This window comes from Salmo salar, chromosome ssa17 (assembly GCF_905237065.1).
Source record: "Salmo salar chromosome ssa17, Ssal_v3.1, whole genome shotgun sequence".
NCBI lineage: Eukaryota > Metazoa > Chordata > Actinopteri > Salmoniformes > Salmonidae > Salmo > Salmo salar.
Genome location: NC_059458.1, coordinates 54,152,253 through 54,171,109, shown reverse-complemented (window position 1 = coordinate 54,171,109; position 18,857 = coordinate 54,152,253). Strand labels below are relative to the sequence as shown.

At 42.6% G+C, this 18,857-nt stretch overlaps 1 protein-coding gene and 1 long non-coding RNA gene across 7 annotated transcripts in view; one reads left to right on the top strand and one right to left on the bottom strand.

Moving 5' to 3' along the window:
- LOC106576082 (receptor-type tyrosine-protein phosphatase zeta) overlaps positions 1 to 16,268 on the bottom strand; it is a 52,733-nt gene extending 36,465 nt beyond the window's left edge. For all 6 annotated transcript variants that reach the window (XM_045699720.1, XM_045699721.1, XM_014152963.2 and 3 more), the window contains exon 1: positions 15,988 to 16,268. In XM_045699720.1, coding sequence (XP_045555676.1) covers positions 15,988 to 16,051 — 64 coding nt within the window. In that variant the 5' untranslated portion in view covers positions 16,052 to 16,268. The remainder of the gene's footprint in view (positions 1 to 15,987) is intronic.
- On the top strand, positions 92 to 17,110 carry LOC123728225 (uncharacterized). Its single transcript, XR_006760116.1, has 3 exons — positions 92 to 319; positions 495 to 644; positions 16,809 to 17,110. It is a non-coding gene; the product is annotated as an uncharacterized lncRNA (long non-coding RNA).
- The last annotated feature ends 1,747 nt before the right edge of the window (positions 17,111 to 18,857 follow it).

Here is an 18,857-nt window from a genome sequence, read left to right as displayed (position 1 = left end):
AGAGAGAGAGAGAGAGCGAGAGAGAGAGAGAGAGAGAGAGAGAGGAGAAGGGGGAAAATAGAGAGAGTTAGAATACGCTTGACTGAGAAAAACATGCACACTATGTCACGTGAGACCCCAGCACCTGCTGCATGACATTGTATATGAAGACATACGTCAAAGGACACATCCCGACCACTTAGTTTACCTACAGGGAAATGATTGAGCTGCCATTTGTTGAGTGTCTCTCAAAACTCACTCTCTTCTCAAGGGCAGGGGAGAGGGTACTGTGGAGATGGGTGAGGCACAGGAGAGAGGGGTGAGAAACACGATAAAAGTGGTGAGTCACGAGATAGAGGGCACTTCTCTCTCTCTCCTTCTCCCTTTTTCTCTGTTTACAAGCCTTTGGCTGGAGTGACTGATGAGGGTCACGTTCCACCCACTTTCTATGCATGTCACAGTGCTGATTGTTCCAGCCCCTCTCATCCCTCGTTCATGCCTCTCTCATCCAGCAGAGTTCTCTGTAAACAGCTTGGTTAATGGGAACGTGATGAAGGACTGGTCATCTTTATTGACTCACCCAGAGAGATCGCGTTGTTCTCTCCATTCCACATCCACATCCACATAGTGATGTAGTGAGCTATCTGCTACAGAGACAGTAGAAGGTAATGGCTACACACACACACACACACACACACACACACACACACACACACACACACACACACACACACACACACACACACACACACACACACACACACACACACACACACACACACACACACACACACACGCTGTGGAGGAGATGAGACACCTCAGTAGAGTTCAGAAGGTCCAAAGTAATTATTGGAAAGAGACAACAGTGTTGAGAGAGCTGAATGGTCTAGGGAAAATGGCTGCTCAATCTGTATGTGTGTGTGTGTGTGTCTTTGTGTGTGTATTTGTGTGTGTGTGTGTCTGCTACGGCACAAAGTTTACACACATCTACTGCTCTAATGGGTTTCTGCCTCCTCCTCTTCTTTGTATATCTCTTTTTCTTTCCCCTCCATCTTTCTCCCCAATTTCACTCTCATTACATTATCTCTCTCCATATCTCTCTCTCACACACACACACAGAGGCTTCGGGTTGTTTTACACTATCAGAGTGTCGCTGTGTAGATCGAATGAAGAATATTAAGCTTTAGTGGATTTAATCCCACAGATCTTAACAGGACGGAAGCCTAATGATCCGTATCAGAGTCCACTTTAAGAGCACTATACTATACCTACTGCTGACATTTACACTACTGTGACAATCTTCCTCCTACGCCCTCCTCTTACCGCCACTCAAACCTCTCCATTTCAAATAGCTCAGTTACCCAGTGGACACGCTCTTTCTGACCCGGTAATGTCCGAGGATAATAGCGCTCTCTGTGCCATGTAGGAAAGGAAACAGATAGCTGGCAGCCTGGTGTGTGTGTGTGTGTGTGTGTGTGTGTGTGTGTGTGTGTGTGTGTGTGTGACACTCAGAGAAGGAGCTCCAGAGTATTAGCTGGAATCAGTGTCAGATGGCATCCTTTACTTTACAGGACACCTGCTCTTTCTGACTGCATGGGCTGCTGTTACTGCTCACCGCTGGTCACTTGTTTTACTGGTTACGGATGATTGATTTCCACTGGTTCATGTGAAAAAATGAACCAAAATCTGTAGTGAGAAAAATTCAAAGTACTGTTTACTTCCTCGAAATCTTGATACTCACATTGCTTTGTATCTACCGAGCTACTGCTTAGTTACTAACCCACCTGTGTTGATGTTGTTATGTTAAGTCAGAGGTTAAGGGTCATGATGACCAACTTTGTTTCTATCCTATGTTGTTGTCACGTGGTAGGCCTAATGCTGCATATAATCCTATTGTTTTTACCATACTGTAAAAAACTAAGAGGGGGGGGGGGATGAAGGGAGAATGTCCATTGTCACCATTGAAGAAACAGTCATTGATATGAATACATACTCTCCATTCTATAGCATACACGATCTAGGATAGGTCTTTACCATGTACCGCTGACCTCTGTTTGATGCCACAATACTAACTGTATGCTATAACTTCTAGAGGGGAACAGACCTGGGAAAAGAAAGATCTGTACTACACACACACACACACACACACACACACACACACACACACACACACACACACACACACACACACACACACACACACACAGCCCCCCCTCCACTCCCTTGTGACAGATCCGTCTGAGATCCAGTGTCCTGGCCCTGCTCCAGGCTCAGTGTCACAGAGAAAACTCAGAGGCAAATTAGATTACAATCCCTCACAGTGAGATATTAATGAGCCCATTATCAACGCTAGCTGCAACCTCTCGGCTCTCTCCCTCCTTCCTTTCCTCTCTCTTTCACTCCTTTTCTCTCCTCCTTTTGGTCCTCATCAGCACTAACGATGGGGCCCATATACGACTATATCACCAACGAACGCGTCACACTCAAGCTGGCCTGAAACCTCTCGGCTTTCCCTCCTTCTCCCTCCTTCTCACTCCTCTTTCTTTCATTCGCTCCTTCTCTCCATCTTCTCTCTGTCACTATCAGCTCTAATGATGATGCTCCTAAGTCTATCTTACACTCACACTCAAATGTTCCTGTTTATTTGGTTCAAGGCCATGTGGTTTCTAACCGTCATTAAGTGAATTAGTTGGACACGGAGTGTTGACCTCTTCTTTTAACCCCAGATCAGATAGACTGAGTGGGCGCCTGCCTGCCATGGTCAGGAACTAAAAGTGTATCTGTTACAATAGAGCCAGTCATGACAGAAAGGCCAAACCTGAACACTCTAGTCTAGACAGGACATGGAGTCGCTGACCTGGCCTTCTACTAATGAGTAAGGACAGTGTATAACCATGGATGGATGGATGGATGGATGGTGGGTGTGTGTGTGCGACTGTACTGTACACTGTGTTGTTGTAGCAGAGGAGAGTCTCACTAGAATGTTAATGAATAGCCGATTAGTGGACCCCTGAGAGAGATGAAAGCTGGCTCAGACTGAAACTAAAAGACAGGAAGGATTCACTTTACTCTGGCTTGGCACTGAACCGCTCAGCCGCCCAGCGCATGTGGTTCACTTCACTGTCCCTAGGGACTCACCGTACGGCCACGGTCATGGTCCGTTTACTGGGGCGTGAAATCCCGTATCTGGATCGTACAACACATCCTCCGTCTGTGAGGGGACAGGAGTAATATGCTACTCACATCAAACAAGAGGCACTGAGACAGAAAGACTGGCACCATCTCTGAGTCTGTGCAGTGAGACGCTTCAAGAGCTTTAGCAGAGCAGAAGTGCATCCACGATGCCAAATGCCAATGGTCATCATTATTCTTTCCTTTGATCAATACACACTGAGAACATTCTAGAGAGCACCTGTTGGACATGAAGTGAGATATACATACCTCCCTGCCACACCCCATGACATGTTCATGTCACAGCTGCTGTGACTGAAAGCCATGTGTGAATTAGTGAATTAGTAGCATGTGTTCTCTCCTAGCAGGTTCTACTTGCAGGTCTTCCACTGGAGTCATACAGCGGGAAGACTGAAGAGGGTTTGGCCCAAATTAAACAGGGGATATTGCCTCTGAGCGCTGTCAAACGCTGCATTGGTCCAGGGGGACTTATACAGTATATAACAACATAAATCAATGTCATGATGAGGTGTGTCGGTCTTTGAGAGGGCCTATGGGAATGTGTCATGGTCCAGCTGCTGCAGGGAGGTCAGAGGACATGTGACATGTGGTAACCGTGGGAACGTGAGACCTAGAAGCCTACTTGTGGAGGTGGTAATATAGGGGAACAGCTGGGGGTTAGAACAACTGTTCAGAACAACTGGACAGTGAAACGACAGTGGAACAAACATCCCTCTTGGAAACGATAAATCTTTTTTTTATTGACAGTTCTTCATTGTCCCCAAGAGGGAAATTTGTTAATTCGCCATCAAGTTGAGTGCTGCTGCACAGCAAATCGGACAGTGTTACCTGGAGTTGATTTTTAGTGTAACATTTCTTGTGCTGATTCAGGTGTTAAATTAACTCTGTAATTATTAAATTAACACTCATTGGTGTAAAAGACCCCCAGTGTTGGTTCAAATAACCAGTGTTAAAACAAAACCACGCCCATCATTATCATATTTCCCAGCATGCTGCATTTCAGGTTGATTTTTAGAATAGTTTTTCTCAATATCTCTGTTTTTGCATATAAATTCATTGATTAATTAATCTTATTCTACTCAAATATAAATAACATAAATGTTTCTAAACTAATCTAATCTGTTAAGTGGACGTATTGCGCCTGTTACTGAAATGGTTGTTCCAGTTTAGATAATTTAAGTAGTCTTGTATCTTAGCCTTCCCAACCCAGCAGTCATTCTTAATGCAGGTTGTGTGTGAATAAAAATTCCAAATGTTGGATATCCCCACTCTGGCTGGATTCCAATAGGAATTACACATCACTTTACAAGCCAGCATAATGTGATTTGCAGGCCTGATGTAGCCTGTAAACCATGAGTTTCAGGCCACGGCATTAAGGTAAAACTAGCCCTGTGTTGCAGTGTGTTAAAGAATTGACATAACATATTTGCTGAGGGTCTCACTTGGTGAAGGCCATAGGACTGAACATGGATGAATGCAGCAACCATGTCTCAACCAAAACCAAGGCTTTACACTAAGCAGTGAGTTAATTTAACACTGAAAAGTGTGGACCCGTATATACACTGGACCAGCGTTCAGTTTAACACTCTCAGTGTTGATTTAACACTGGAGAATTTGCTGTGTGGTTTAACTTCACCATTTGTAGAGAACAACTGGGTTTTTAACCAGAACCATTGAGTTTAAGACACTGGACAGAGCTGTCCTGTTCTCAGTGATAGGCCTGTGGAAGGTCTGCTCATTCATCATGGGAGTTTGTCTGTGACAGATTCGGTGCCTCTGCGACGACTACTCCCCTGATTCTGCTGCATCCATTGACAGAAATGAGTGTGTGCTGTGCATCGCACTCAAGAAGAGCCCATCAATCTCCCCTATGGTCCTGCACTCTGAAGGCTGTGTCAAGGTAGATTTTCTCCAAATTCTGTTTAATGAGATTAAGTTTAATGCCGATGGAGAGGGTTTACTTGCCCCCTCCACAAAACTCTCCATGAAATACAGCATTTGTGAACAAACAACCCATGAAAAAGCCTGTTATTAATGTGAGCCGCTAGCCAGGGAGTTTCCTGGTGAGGGATGGCCTAAAATAATAAACACAAAGTTTCAGATCCTTCCTCCCAAGAAGAACTCATAAATAAATCAGGCACAGAGAGAGACACCCCTGGGGAGGGGAGAGAACACAGAGAGCGGGAGAAAACGGAGAAACAGAGAGCTTCATAACGCAGAGCCAGTATTTTAGAGCCAGGTACAGTCACTGCACTTACTGTAGTCAGCCCCACTGGGATTGTGTGGTTGATGATGACATAAATGCTCAGTCCCACTTTGAAGTCATGACTGTGTGTACACTGGTAGAGTGTTTATTTGTTACTTGGGTACGTAGGATCGTGTCCATGTGAGTTAGTGGGGATGGTGTGTGTGTGTGTGCACGTGTGTGTGTGCGCGTGTATGCTAGAACCAGTCGGTTCTCCCACTCTGAGTGCAGTGAAATGCACCGTGTTCATCTGCTCAGCATCACAGCACTGAGCTATATAAGCATCTCAATAGTCTAATGTGGCTTCCTGGAGGAAAGGAGACGGGAAGAGGAAGTGACAGGCAGTATTGAGATGCATCACAGGTTTCCCATCAGTTCCATCAGCATGCTGGGAGCATCAGCACTGGACTCCTTGACAACCGTATAATGTCTTGTGGTGTCTGGCCACCCTGATTTCCACACTGACATCCTTTGCTGCCTCCCCCAATGCCATGGACACACACTCCCCTATCTTTCACTGCCCCCACCCGTGCAACCACCTTTCACTTGAGGTTCCCCTCCATCTTTCACTGCAGTCTGCAGCCCCTCTCCCACCAGCTTTCCCTGGGTTCCCCCCCAGCCTTAGTCATCTCATTCCCCCAGACCCACCATCTCCCACTGCCTCTTATTAAAGTCTCTCTCCTTTAAACAAAACTGTCCTTTGTGACAGACCACCCAGCCACAGACAAACCTTGCTCTTGTCAGGCATCCGGGATGCTGGCCTTCTAGGCAGAGTTCCTCTGTCCAGTGCCTGTGTTCTTTTGCCCATCTTAATCTTTTCTTTTTATTGGCCAGTCTGAGATATGGCTTTTTCTTTGCAACTCTGCCTAGAAGGCCAGCATCCTGGAGTCGCCTCTTCACTGTTGATGATGAGACTGGTGTTTTGCGGGTACTATTTAATGAAGTTGCCAGGTGAGAACTTGTGAGGCATCTGTTTCTCAAACTAGACACTCTAATATACTTGTCTTCTCGCTCAGTTGTGCACCGGGGCCTCCCACTCCTCTTTCTATTCTGGTTAGAGCCAGTTTGCGCTGTTCTGTGAAGGGAGTAGTACACAGCGTTGTACGAGAGCTCCAGTTTCTTGGCAATTTCTCGCATGGAATAGCCTTCATTTCTCAGAACAAGAATAGACTGGCGAGTTCGAGAAGAAAGGTCTTTATTTCTGGCCTTTTTGAGCCTGTAATTGAACCGTCAAATGCTGATGCTCCAGATACTCAACTAGACTAAAGAAGGCCAGTTTTATTGCTTCTTTAATCAGAACAACAGTTTTCAGCTGTGCTAACATAATAGCAAAAGGGTTTTCTAATGATCAACTAGCCTTTTAAAATTATAATCTTGGATTAGCTAACACAACGTGCCATTGGAACACAGGAGTGATAGTTGCTGATAATGGGCCTCTGTATGCCTATGTAGATATTCCATTAAAAATCTGCTGTTTCCAGCTACAATAGTCATTTACAACATTAACAATGTCTACACTGTATTTCTGATCAATTTTATATTATTTTAATGGACCAAAAATGTGCTTTTCTTTAAAAAACAAGGACATTTGTAAGTGACCCCAAACTTTTGAACGGTAGTGTACATTTTTCTAAACTAATCCAATCAGTTAGTTAGATTTATTGCACACATTACTGAAATGGTTGTACCGGTTGAAATGGTTTAGGTAGTGTGTTTTTTGAATGAAGTTTCTTCACAGTCATTCTATGCAGGTTGCGGGTGAATTAAAATTCCAACTGTTGGATATCCTAACTATGTCTGGATTCCAATTGAAATTATACATCCCTTTGCAAGCCAGTAAAATGTGACTTGTAGGCCTGATGTGGCCACTGTGTTAGGGTAAAACGAGGACACTTACTAGGCCAATAATTAAGGCCTTATGATATATGGACTGTATTGCCAGAGTTTAATTTGAATGATAACATTCCCCTAGGAACTCATTTGGTGAAAGCCACAGGCTGTTAAAAGGAAATAAATCAACCACCATGTCTCTGTCACTAAGAAATACAGTTACGGGTGTTAAGTCTACAATTTACTCAAAAAGAAAAGGCACCCTGGGAAATATGCAAATTAGGCTTTAAAAGAACACCCACAATGATGTACTGTAACACTACAGGTTTTAATTTCTGACACTGAGAAAGTGTAACAGCCTCATCACTAAGCAAAGGGAGCCCAGTTTACTCTAAATCAAATGTTATGTTTTACACTGTAGATGTTGCATATTACTCAACAGTTGAGTTTTGCAAATGCCACAATCCAGTTCTGGGGAACACTGCAACATAGTTAAATCTTTAACACTTTCAAAAGTTTTATTTGAACACCAGTACAGTGGGACTTATATGTTCACTGATAATAGTGTACATTTGACACTTTCAGAGTTCAATGTACACCACTGATTTTGCTGTGCATGTCAACATTATGAGTACGAGTTAGTAATAGGGTAGTAATGCATAGACTGGTACTGGCATGTTGCTATATTTTCATTTTATTTATTTAACTAGGCAAGTCAGTTAAGAACAAATTTGTATTTACAATGACTGTTTAGGAACAGTGGGTTAACTGTCTTGTTCAGGGGCAGAACGAGAGATTTTTACCTTGTCAGCTCGGGGATTCGATCTAGAAAACTTTCGGTTACTGGCCCAACGCTCTAACCACTAGGCTCCCTGCCGCCCCTATAGACATGATTCATTCATTATTGACATCTCTTGGGCTATAGCAGGGTATACTGAGAACCATATGGCATAGTATTGCTAGGGAACAACTCGCAGTAAGACCAAGTAGACAATATGCCGCAATCAAAGTCATGACTGGGATGGAGCTAGCTCTAATAACTGTGACTAAATGTTTCAGATAGTCAATAAGTGTATTAGTGTTATAGGCTAAGTACGCTTGCATAACAATTGACTAGGAATGTCACGCTGATAAAATACATTTACGGAAAATATACAAAATAAAGGGTTTAAATAAAGCATAGGCATGAATAATTCAATAATATTGCTTTCAGATACATCAAAAGACACCTCGGAATCAAAGTGAGAGCTTTATGATACGGTATGCAATATCCAAATCTGAGTCTAACTTCTCTTCATGTTAAGACAATTATAGTTGTTTTAGACGCCCAAAGAGAGACACATAAGAAAATATTTTTAACAAGATTCATCCTTCCATGAAGACTTTGTTGTGCTGGCAGCACAGAGGGACAGAGCGGCTCTGTTCTGAGCTGCAGCGTAAAGGTCCGTCCGGTTCTACAGTTCTAATCACATTTTACACATGGAGCGCTATGGAACACGACACACACTGGCCCTCAACAGTGGTGTGTGTGCGTGTCTGTGTCTGCGTCCATGCGTCCGTGTTTGAGAGAGACATGGAGGGGAGACAGATGAGATGCCAAATGATGTGGACAAATCACATGTTCCAAATCACCTCTAACTCTTCTGTTCTTATTACAGAGCTGGGTCTTAACTTGAGATACGTGTGCCTATCCCGTACTGCATAGCTAACTCTTATTTCCATCCATACATTAGACTGTCTGGGGCGCAAGCAGTTCCCTCAGATCACTTTGTTCTAGTAATTTACCATATTACATGTTACCATGACTACTGCTGACATCCTCTATTAGATTTATAGTCTGATGAAACACCCTGTACTGGTGAATAACCATGACAGAAAAAGCAGAAGAGCGAGTGAACGTGAAGAGAGACTCAGCATGAACACTTCGGGATGCAATGTGCACAATGGATTCTGTCACAGGAGAAAGGCCTGCTTACAGAAACACGGTAGGAGAAGTGAGATCCTGCCACTATGTTTGTTTCCATGAACACCCACACACCCACACACACTCCCGTCTCTGGAGACAGATACACAGGGCTAAACAGATAGCTATAGAGCAGATAAGACCGACATTCATCTGTCTCTCTCCTCTAATCCAAACTGCCGACATTGCAATCAGAAGAGGAGACAAACCATATCAGTGATTCTTTGACATTTAACTCTAGACTAAACTCATTTATTAACATGTGAAAGCAACGGCCCGAAATAGCAAACAAATCTAATTAGACCGAGAGAGATGGAGAGAGGTCCTGTGGACGTCTTTTTACAAACGTTAAGAGACATCGATCATTTGATCGTCCAGAAGAAGAGGGGGCTCTCTCTCTCTCTCCTCATTATGTACGTAGCATTAGGATGACATAACTACACGTGGGACTAATGACCAGATGTTGTAGGGTCACAGGACGTCATAAGCACCCAGGGGTAAACCAGTCAAACCTGATGGCTAACAGGCAGCTTCTCTGTTATGCATCATCTGCTTGTATCACAGGTCTCTTTAGGTGACGTTGCTTTGATAAGGAACATGATTTACAGAGCTAGGGAAGAAAAGAGTTCTGAAAGGGTTCTGGGTTCTAAACGGAACCATTCATTTGAAGAGGCCCGTTTGGTTCTATAGCATCAGGTGTGTGATCTGCTTCATTCACAGTTCTAAAGAGGTCACGTTGCTTTATTAAGGCAAATTGCTCATATTATAAATAGTATCATAATACACAGTTAATAAAGGTTTTATAAGCAGTAATTATTTATGAGCATGATTGGATGTAATTGATCCTAACCCAGGTTGCAGTTGAATCGGTTACTGGTTTGACCCAGACACATTTGCGTCTGCAACACTAGCAAGTGTCTATTCAGTAGAAGACTCCTATTCTATATTTAAAAGTCCTTCTGGCTTTTCATTATGTTTCATCATCTAGTGCTCTGGTCGAGGGCTTTGTTTTCTTTATTCCATGTACATTCTGTCAAGGTTCAAAGGAAACTGCAGTGGACATGCTGCCAAATGCCAATTATCTGTACACCATGGGTTTAGAGCGGAGTAAACTAGCCTAATTAATGATGCTGGATCCCATAACAGTACTCAGCAGGCTCACCCAGGCTCACCCAGGCTCACCCAGGCTCACCCACCTTCACCACATCCACATAGGGTAGTTACACTTGCACACACTGTATAGAGATTGTATCTATTGTGTTATTGACTGTATGTTGGTTTATCCCATGTGTAACTCTGTGTTGTTGTTTTTGTCGCACTGCTTTGCTTTATCTTGGCCAGGTCGCCCTTGTAAATGAGAACTTGTTCTCAACTGGCCTACCGGGTTAAATAAAGGTGAAATAAAATAGAGAAATGACACTGCAACTGTTACAGTCTCACACAGGCTGCTGCTACAGCTCACTATTAAAGAGAGCATCAACAATCTGTTCATGTCTGCCAAGAGATACTATTATATTATATTAGACTCTGTAGGTCTGATTGACACAAAGTTTTAGAAAACGAGGGGGGGGGGGGGTGTCTAGAGTAGAGAATCGTGATATTCTTTTTGACTGTATTATATTAATTCTATGACATTGATGTATTTATTTGTTGCTAAGTAGTTAACATTAGTTATCTCTAGCCGGTTGTACCAGCCCCAAAACATCGGTATTTCTCCTCCTATAGGTTGGCCACAATATTCTTTTTAAACGGTGAGCCAACATGTTTTCAGCTCTTTTATATCCCTGACTGATCAAAACTCGTTTTTATTATGGCTCTCTGTTGTCCGTCTGTAGCAGACATATAGTGAGCAATATGTTTCGAACATTGAATCGGCCAGAAAATCTCAGTATCAAGTCGCAATACATATAGAATTGTGATATATCATGATACATATCGTATTGGCACTTACAGTTGAAGTCGAAGTTTACATACACCTCAGCCAAATACATTTAAACTCAGTTTTTCACAATTCCTGACATTTATTCAGAGTAGAAATTCCCTGTCTTAGGTCAGTTAGGATCACCACTTTATGTTAAGAATGTGAAATGTCAGAATAATACTAGAGAGAATGATTTATTTCAGCTTTTATTTCTTTCATCACATTCTCAGTGGGTCAGAAGTTTACATGCACTCAATTAGTATTTGTTAGCATTGCCTTTAAATTGTTTAATTTGGGTCAAAGTTTTGGGTAGTCTTCCACGAGCTTCCCACATTCCTCCTGACAGAGCTGGTGTAACTGAGTCAGGTTTGTAGGCCTCCTTGCTCGCACACACTTTTTCAGTTCTACCCACAAATAATTTTCTATGGGATTGAGGTCAGGGCTTTGTGATGGCCATTCCAATACCTTGACTTTGTTGTCCTTAGGCCATTTTGCCACAACTTTGGAAGAATGCTTGGGGTCATTGTCCATTTGGAAGACCCATTAGCAACCAAACTTTAACTTCCTGACTGATGTCTTGAGATATTGCTTCAATATATCCACATAATTTTCCTCCCTCATGATGCCACATATTTGTGAAGTGCACTAGTCCCTCCTGCAGAAAAGCACCCCCACAACATGATGCTGCCACCGCCGTGCTTCACGGTTGGGATGGTGTTCTTCAGCTAGCAAGCATCCCCCTTTTTCCTCCAAACATAACGATGGTCAATATGGCCAAACAGTTCTATTTTTGTTTCATCAGACCAGAGGACATTTCTCCAAAAAGTACGATCTTTGTCCCCATGTGCAGTTGCAAACCGTAGTCTGGCTTTTTTATGACGGTTTTGGAGCAGTGGCTTCTTCCTTGCTAAGTGGCCTTTCAGGTTATGTCCATATAGGACTCGTTTTACTGTTGATATAGATACTTTTGTACCTGTTTCTGGCCAGCATCTTCACAAGGTCCTTTGCTGTTGTTCTGGGATTGATTTGCACTTTTCGCACCAAAGTACGTTTATCTCTAGGAGACAGAACGCGTCTCCTTCCTGAGCAGTATGACGGCTGCGTGGTCCCATGGTGTTTATACTTGCGTACTATTGTTTGTACAGATGAACGTGGTACCTTCAGGCATTTGGAAAGGATGAACCAGACTTGTGGAGGTCTACAATTTTTTTCTGAGGTCTTGGCTGATTTCTTTTGATTTTCCCATGATGTCAAGCAAAGAGGGACTGAGTTTGAAGGTAGGCCTTGAAATACATCCACAGGTACACCTCCAATTAACTCAAATTATGTCAATTAGCCTATCAGAAGTTTCTAAAGCCATTACATAATTTTCTGGAGTTTTCCAAGCTCTTTAAAGGCAGAGTCAACTTAGTGTATGTTAACTTCTGACCCACTGGAATTGTGATACAGTGAATTATAAGTGAAATAATCTGTCTGTAAACAATTGTTAGAAAAATGACTTGTGTCATGCACATAGTAGATGTCCTAACCGACTTGCCAAAACTATAGTTTCTTAACAAGAAATATGTGGAGGGGTTGAAAAACAAGTTTTAAAGACTCCAACCTAAGTGTATGTAAACTTCCGACTTCAACTGTATGTATCGTGATAGTATCGTATTGTGAGGTCCTACTTGGATTCTACTTGGAACCCAAAATGGGTTCCTCAAAGGTTTCTCCTATGGGGACAGCCAGAGAACCCTTGTAGGTTCTAGATAGCACCTTTTTTTCTGAGAGTGCACCATCGCGTGCTGTTACTTCATACATCCCAATCACACCCGTTGAGATAACAGTGTGGAAGATCAATTCTTCACATTCATTCAATAATACTCTAGGGCCATTCCATGTCATTTCAGCAAGCCATGACACCCACCATGTCAGATTGTTCTGAAATCGTTTACGTAGTTAGAAACAGATAATATGAGCAATCCTTCAACACTATTTTGTTGAAATATTACTTGATATCTAAGAAAGGAAGCTAATTGATTGCACCCAAATCAATTCAACATGAATTCAACATCCGATTTGGACCAAACTTTTTTCAAACAATGAGTAAGACATGAGAAATTCAAAGAACTTGTCAAAAGCCCGCCACGGACCCACCACACCCCACGACAATCCCACCCCAACAAGGAGTATACAGTATCAGTTCTCTATGTCTGACAAGTAGTTGCGGTTCTGAGTATTGTTTCTATGTAATGTATTGTCAGTGAATTTGGTGATGCTTTTTTTTCTTCCCCTGTTCAGAGAAATTAGTCATTGAAGTTGTTCGGTTTATGTCCCATCCTACATCCTGATATTACCAGGTTCTGACCATTAGATGGTGATGTTTCAAATGCTAAATTTGTTTCAAATCCAATGCAAGTCAGTGTTAGTCAATGCATTTTCACGCTTCATTTCCAAATCATCTAGAAGTAACATCGTTGAGCTACAAAATACTTTTTTGATACTTTAGCATGATTTACTAATATAGATACCATTGACTTGCATTGGATTTGTGTCACAAATGCTACAAATGCAGCATTTTGAACAGTGGACAACAAAACCAAAGCATGGTTTGCTGTCATACCTTGTCCATAGACTGCTTACAGGGTAAGGAAACCAGTATGTAATTTTGTAATTGTAATTTTGTAATTTGGGTGAACTATCCCTTTAACATTGAGGGGGAGGATTATTTTTAAAAAATCGCCTAAAAGCAGGAACAGCGCCATCTAGAGGTCAGAATTTGGTAATACCAGGATGTAGGATGGGACGTAACAACTTCAATTAATAATTTATCTAAACAGGGGAAAAAACATTATCAAATTCACTGGGAATACATTACATAGGATGAAGAAGCAATACTCCCAGCCGCAGCTCCATGCTACTTGTCAGATACTATGTATTCGTTGTTGGGGTGTGGGATCTGTGGGTGGCTTCAAACAGTTTCTTTGGATTCCTCGTGTCTAACTCATTGTTAGAAAAATGTTTGGTCCAAATCAGATGTTAGGTACTATAATTTTGGAATATTATATGAGTCCTATACATTTAAATGGCCAAATTTGGATGTAATCAGATGTAATTAGCTTAATTTCTCAGAGATAAAATTGTATTTCAACAAAATAATGTTGCAGGAATGGTAATCGTATCTCTTTCTAACTACAGAAACAATTTCAGAACAATCTGACATGGTGGGTGTCGAAATGCTGGTGCTTTTTCAGGTTTAACGACACTCTTGCCCTGCCCATCGATGGTGTTACAACCATCTCATGTAGATACATAACAGGCCAACATTATCCGCAGTGATCCACTGATCAGCATCAGCGTTAGGATGAGATCTTCTCTGATGGTGGAACTAACAGACTCTGTGTGCTCTCAGAGCCTCGCACGTACACGAACGCTGTCCCTGTCCACCCAGCCCCGAGAGAAATAAAGAGAGCCTGCCCTATAGCGCTGCTGCCTCTGATCAATGGGTATTATGTCATTACCACGCTGCTGCTTATCAACTCTCCCTGGGCTCTCCTGATCAGGGTTGGGGTCAGTTCCGTTTTCCATTCAGTCAATCATCCATTGCCCATTTCACTGAATTGAAAACGAACCCTAGCCATGCCCACTACCCGTGCTCAAAACTTGACCCTGACACTGGCACACACCACAGCTGTTACTATACAATGAGTTCCTAATGTACTGTTCTGCACTGTTCATATCTAGGCTAATTACCGTAATCTAGTCTACAGTAAATATATATATATTATTTTTTGTTTTTTTACATATGGCATGGTGTGAATGTGTTGATTGTATCCAAACAGTCAAATTGGTGATAGTCTTGCATGCAGATGGATGTGTCTATTTCTGAGACACAGGATGAGTGCCTTATGCTGTTTATGTATGTGTGTGTGTGTGTGTGTGTGTGTGTGTGTGTGTGTGTGTGTGTGTGTGTGTGTGTGTGTGTGTGTGTGTGTGTGTGTGTGTGTGTGTGTGTGTGTGTGTGTGTGTGTGTGTGTGTGTGTGTGTGTGTGTAGCCAACTCCTGTATGGTGGCCTGGCATATTGAGGAACAGATGGCTTAGAGATGTGCTCCCTCCTTCTTTTCCCTCCAAATAATTTCCCCCATAATTCCCAATTCCCATAAAACCCCATAGCAAAACTGTCCATCTCTTAGATGCTTCTTTTAGATCACAGATAATGACTCAGCCAAGGGATTAGAAGAAACGGAAAAGCAGATGGCAGATATCAAATCTCAAATCTCTCAAAAGCACTTCCTCTTTCTTTTCCATCTAATCTTTGACCAGAAGACCATCCACGGAACCGACCCTATTGTCAGTGTTCATGCCAGGGAAACAGTAGATAGACAAGACAACCTTATAAAGGATCAATACTAAGGCTTTCAACATCAAGTTAAAGGCTCTCAATGGCATGTCCAAATGCCATCAGAAACACTCTGTTAACAGCCTACAAATGAGTCCACTTGAAATATCAAGTGAAATGCTTCTATCAAAATGAAGAAGTTCTCCAAATGTTAAAAGTCTCTTCATGATAAAAAATCATATAGGGCATACCTTGGAATCAACTGTGTAATTTCTCCAAATTCACAGTCCTGAGATGTGTCAGGTGGAGTGGCATTTGGGATGCACATTTTATATTCACCATGGTCCCTGTCTTTATTTGTTTGCCAGTGTTAAATATGGCACCGTTGAGTGAATGCACAATAACATCAAATATAGAGACTACAGTAGCCAGTTACTCACATCGGCTGTGCACACTCCAGTAAAAACCGCTGATAATGCGTTTCACACATAAATCATAGCACTTATCAAAATCTATAAATATTCTTCTTCCTTACCTATCTGGCAGAAAACCAGGAGCTGCGCAATGGAAATCAGCACTCTGGATACAGTCAGTTCCATAGTCTCCGATTCAGCTCCAAACTGAATTTTAAACGCAAAAAAAATATTGTAGCTAAACAATCTGAATTTCTGGCACGGGCGCTAAGATGCTACACTCGCTTCATACCGCCGATGTCGGCGCTCCGGTCCTCCTGCCTCTCTTCCCTCCCTGTCTTTCGCTCTCTGCTTGGAGGAAACGGAGTGGCTCCACTCTCTCACGTACAACACTGGCTGGGTATGGAGAGGGGGATTTGGTATGCGCGCCGCCCACTACTCACACAGGCGCAGCGGGAGGGAAAAACTGATTGTTGAACATACTCTCTGAATGGTGATATGAAATGGCTACTGACTGGCCAGTGATAAAAGTGAAACGTGCATATTCAGAAGGCAAAACTTTTATTTTTGTGAGCTCACAATGACGAAATGCCAATTTAGTGCCTAACGCAACTACAATAAGAAGTTGTGATTTAAATGAAAATAGAGTCAATCAGCATAATTGCATGATGGAGAAGTAAAGCCAGGATAATGTCTAGGGGCCGACTATAACAGCTGGGAGAGGGGCCTACTGGGGGCCTACTATAACAGCTGGGAGATGAGTAGGGCTGTTTCATCATTTACCAATAATAAGGGCCTACGACTGTGCCACTATTCATCTGAATAAACCGTTGTGAAATTGTTGTTACAATAATAATGTAATATTTGTGAAATTGATATAAATAATAATAAATATTCCTATAGGAATCCAGATCTCAAGTCTCATTATATTTCTCCTCTGCAGAGTATGAAGCTGGGGGTAGGATGTTGGCTTTGCCCCATGTGAGACCTCACATTCTCCGCGGCCGACGTGAGTAAGACATTTAAGCATGTTAACCCTCGCAAGTCTTCCGGTCCAGGCGGCATCCCTAGCCGCGTTCTCAGAGCATACGCAGACCAGCTTGCTGGAGTGTTTACGGACATATTCAATCTCTCCCTATCCAAGTCTACCAGGGTTTTCCCCCTTGCTCTTGTCTGTTTCTAGTTCCTGTTTTCTAGTTTTCACGGGATGACCATTCTGCCTGCCCTGACCCTGAGCCTGCCTGCCGTTCTGTACATTTTGGACTCTGTTCTGGATTATTGACCTCTGCCTGCCCTGACCCCGAGACTGCCTGCCGTTCTGTACATTTTGGACTCTGTTCTGGATTACTGACCTCTGCCTGCCCTTGATCTGTCGTTTTGCCTGCCTCCTGTTCTAGTAATAAACTTTTGTTACTTTGACATTGTCTGCATCTGGGTCTGCCCTGAAACATGATACCTGTGGCTGAATCTAGTTGATGATCCCTGGCCTACAGGGAGGAGGTGAGGGTCCTGGCGGAGTGGTGCCAGGAAAATAACCTCTCCCTCAACATCAACTAAACAAAGGAGGCCGCAGTGGAGAGAATTTAAGAAGGCGCCGCAGTGGAGATGGTGAAAAGCTTCAAGTTCCTCAGCGTGCACATCACTGACAATCTGAAATGGTCCAGCGGTCCAGTGGCAACCGCAGGGCACTTTAATAATGTTTACATACTGTTTTACACACTTCATATGTATATACTGTATTCTAGTCAAGGCTGATCCTTTATACAGTTGAAGTCGGAAGTTTACATACACTTACGTTTACATACACTCCACAAATTTCTTGTTAACAAACTATAGTTTTGGCAAGTCGGTTAGGACATCTACTTTGTGCATGACACAAGTCATTTTTCCAACAATTGTTTACCGACTATTATTTCACTTATAACTCACTGTATAACAATTCCAGTGGGTCAGAAGTTTACATACACTAAGGTGACTGTGCCTTTAAACAGCTTGGAAAATTCCAGAAAATTATGTCATGGCTTTAGAAGCTTCTGTTAGGCTAATTGACATAATTTGAGTCAATTGGAGGTGTACCTGTGGATGTATTTCAAGGCCTACCTTCGAACTCAGTGCCTCCTTGCTTGACATCATAGGAAAATCAAAAGAAATCAGCCAAGACCTCAGAAAAAAAATTGTAGACCTCCACAAGTCTGGTTCATCCTTGGGAGCAATTTCCAAATGCCTGAAGGTACCGCGTTCATCTGTACAAACAATAGTATGCAAGTATAAACACCATGGGACCACACAGCCGTCATACCGCTCAGGAAGGAGATGTGTTCTGTCTCCTAGAGATGAACGTACTTTGGTGCGAAAAGTGCAAATCAATCCCAGATCAACAGCAAAGGACCTTGTGAAGATGCTGGAGTAAACAGGTACAAAAGTATCTATATCAACAGTAAAATGAGTCCTATATCGACATAACCTGAAAGGCCGCTCAGCAAGGAAGAAGCCACTGCTCCAAAACCGCCATAAAAAAGACAGACTACAGTTTCCAACTGCACATGGGGACAAAGATCGTACTTTTTGGAGAAATGTCTTCTGGTCTGATGAAACAAAAATAGAACTGTTTGGCCATATTGACCATCATTATGTTTGGAGTAAAAGGGGGAGGCTTGCAAGCCTAAGTACACCATCCCAACCGTGAAGCACGGGGGTGGCAACATCATGTTGTGGAGGTTCTTTGCTGCAGGAGGGACTGGTGCACTTCACAAAATAGATGGCTTCATGAGGAAGGAAAATTATGTGAATATATTGAAGCAGCATCTCAAGGCATCAGTCAGGAAGTTAAAGCTTGGTCACAAATGGGTCTTCCAAATGGACAATGACCCCAAGCATTCTTCCAAACTTGTGGCAAAATGGCTTAAGGACAACAAAGTCAAGGTATTGGAGTGGCCATCACAAAGCCCTGACCTCAATCCTATAGAAAATGTGTTGGCAGAACTGAAAAAGT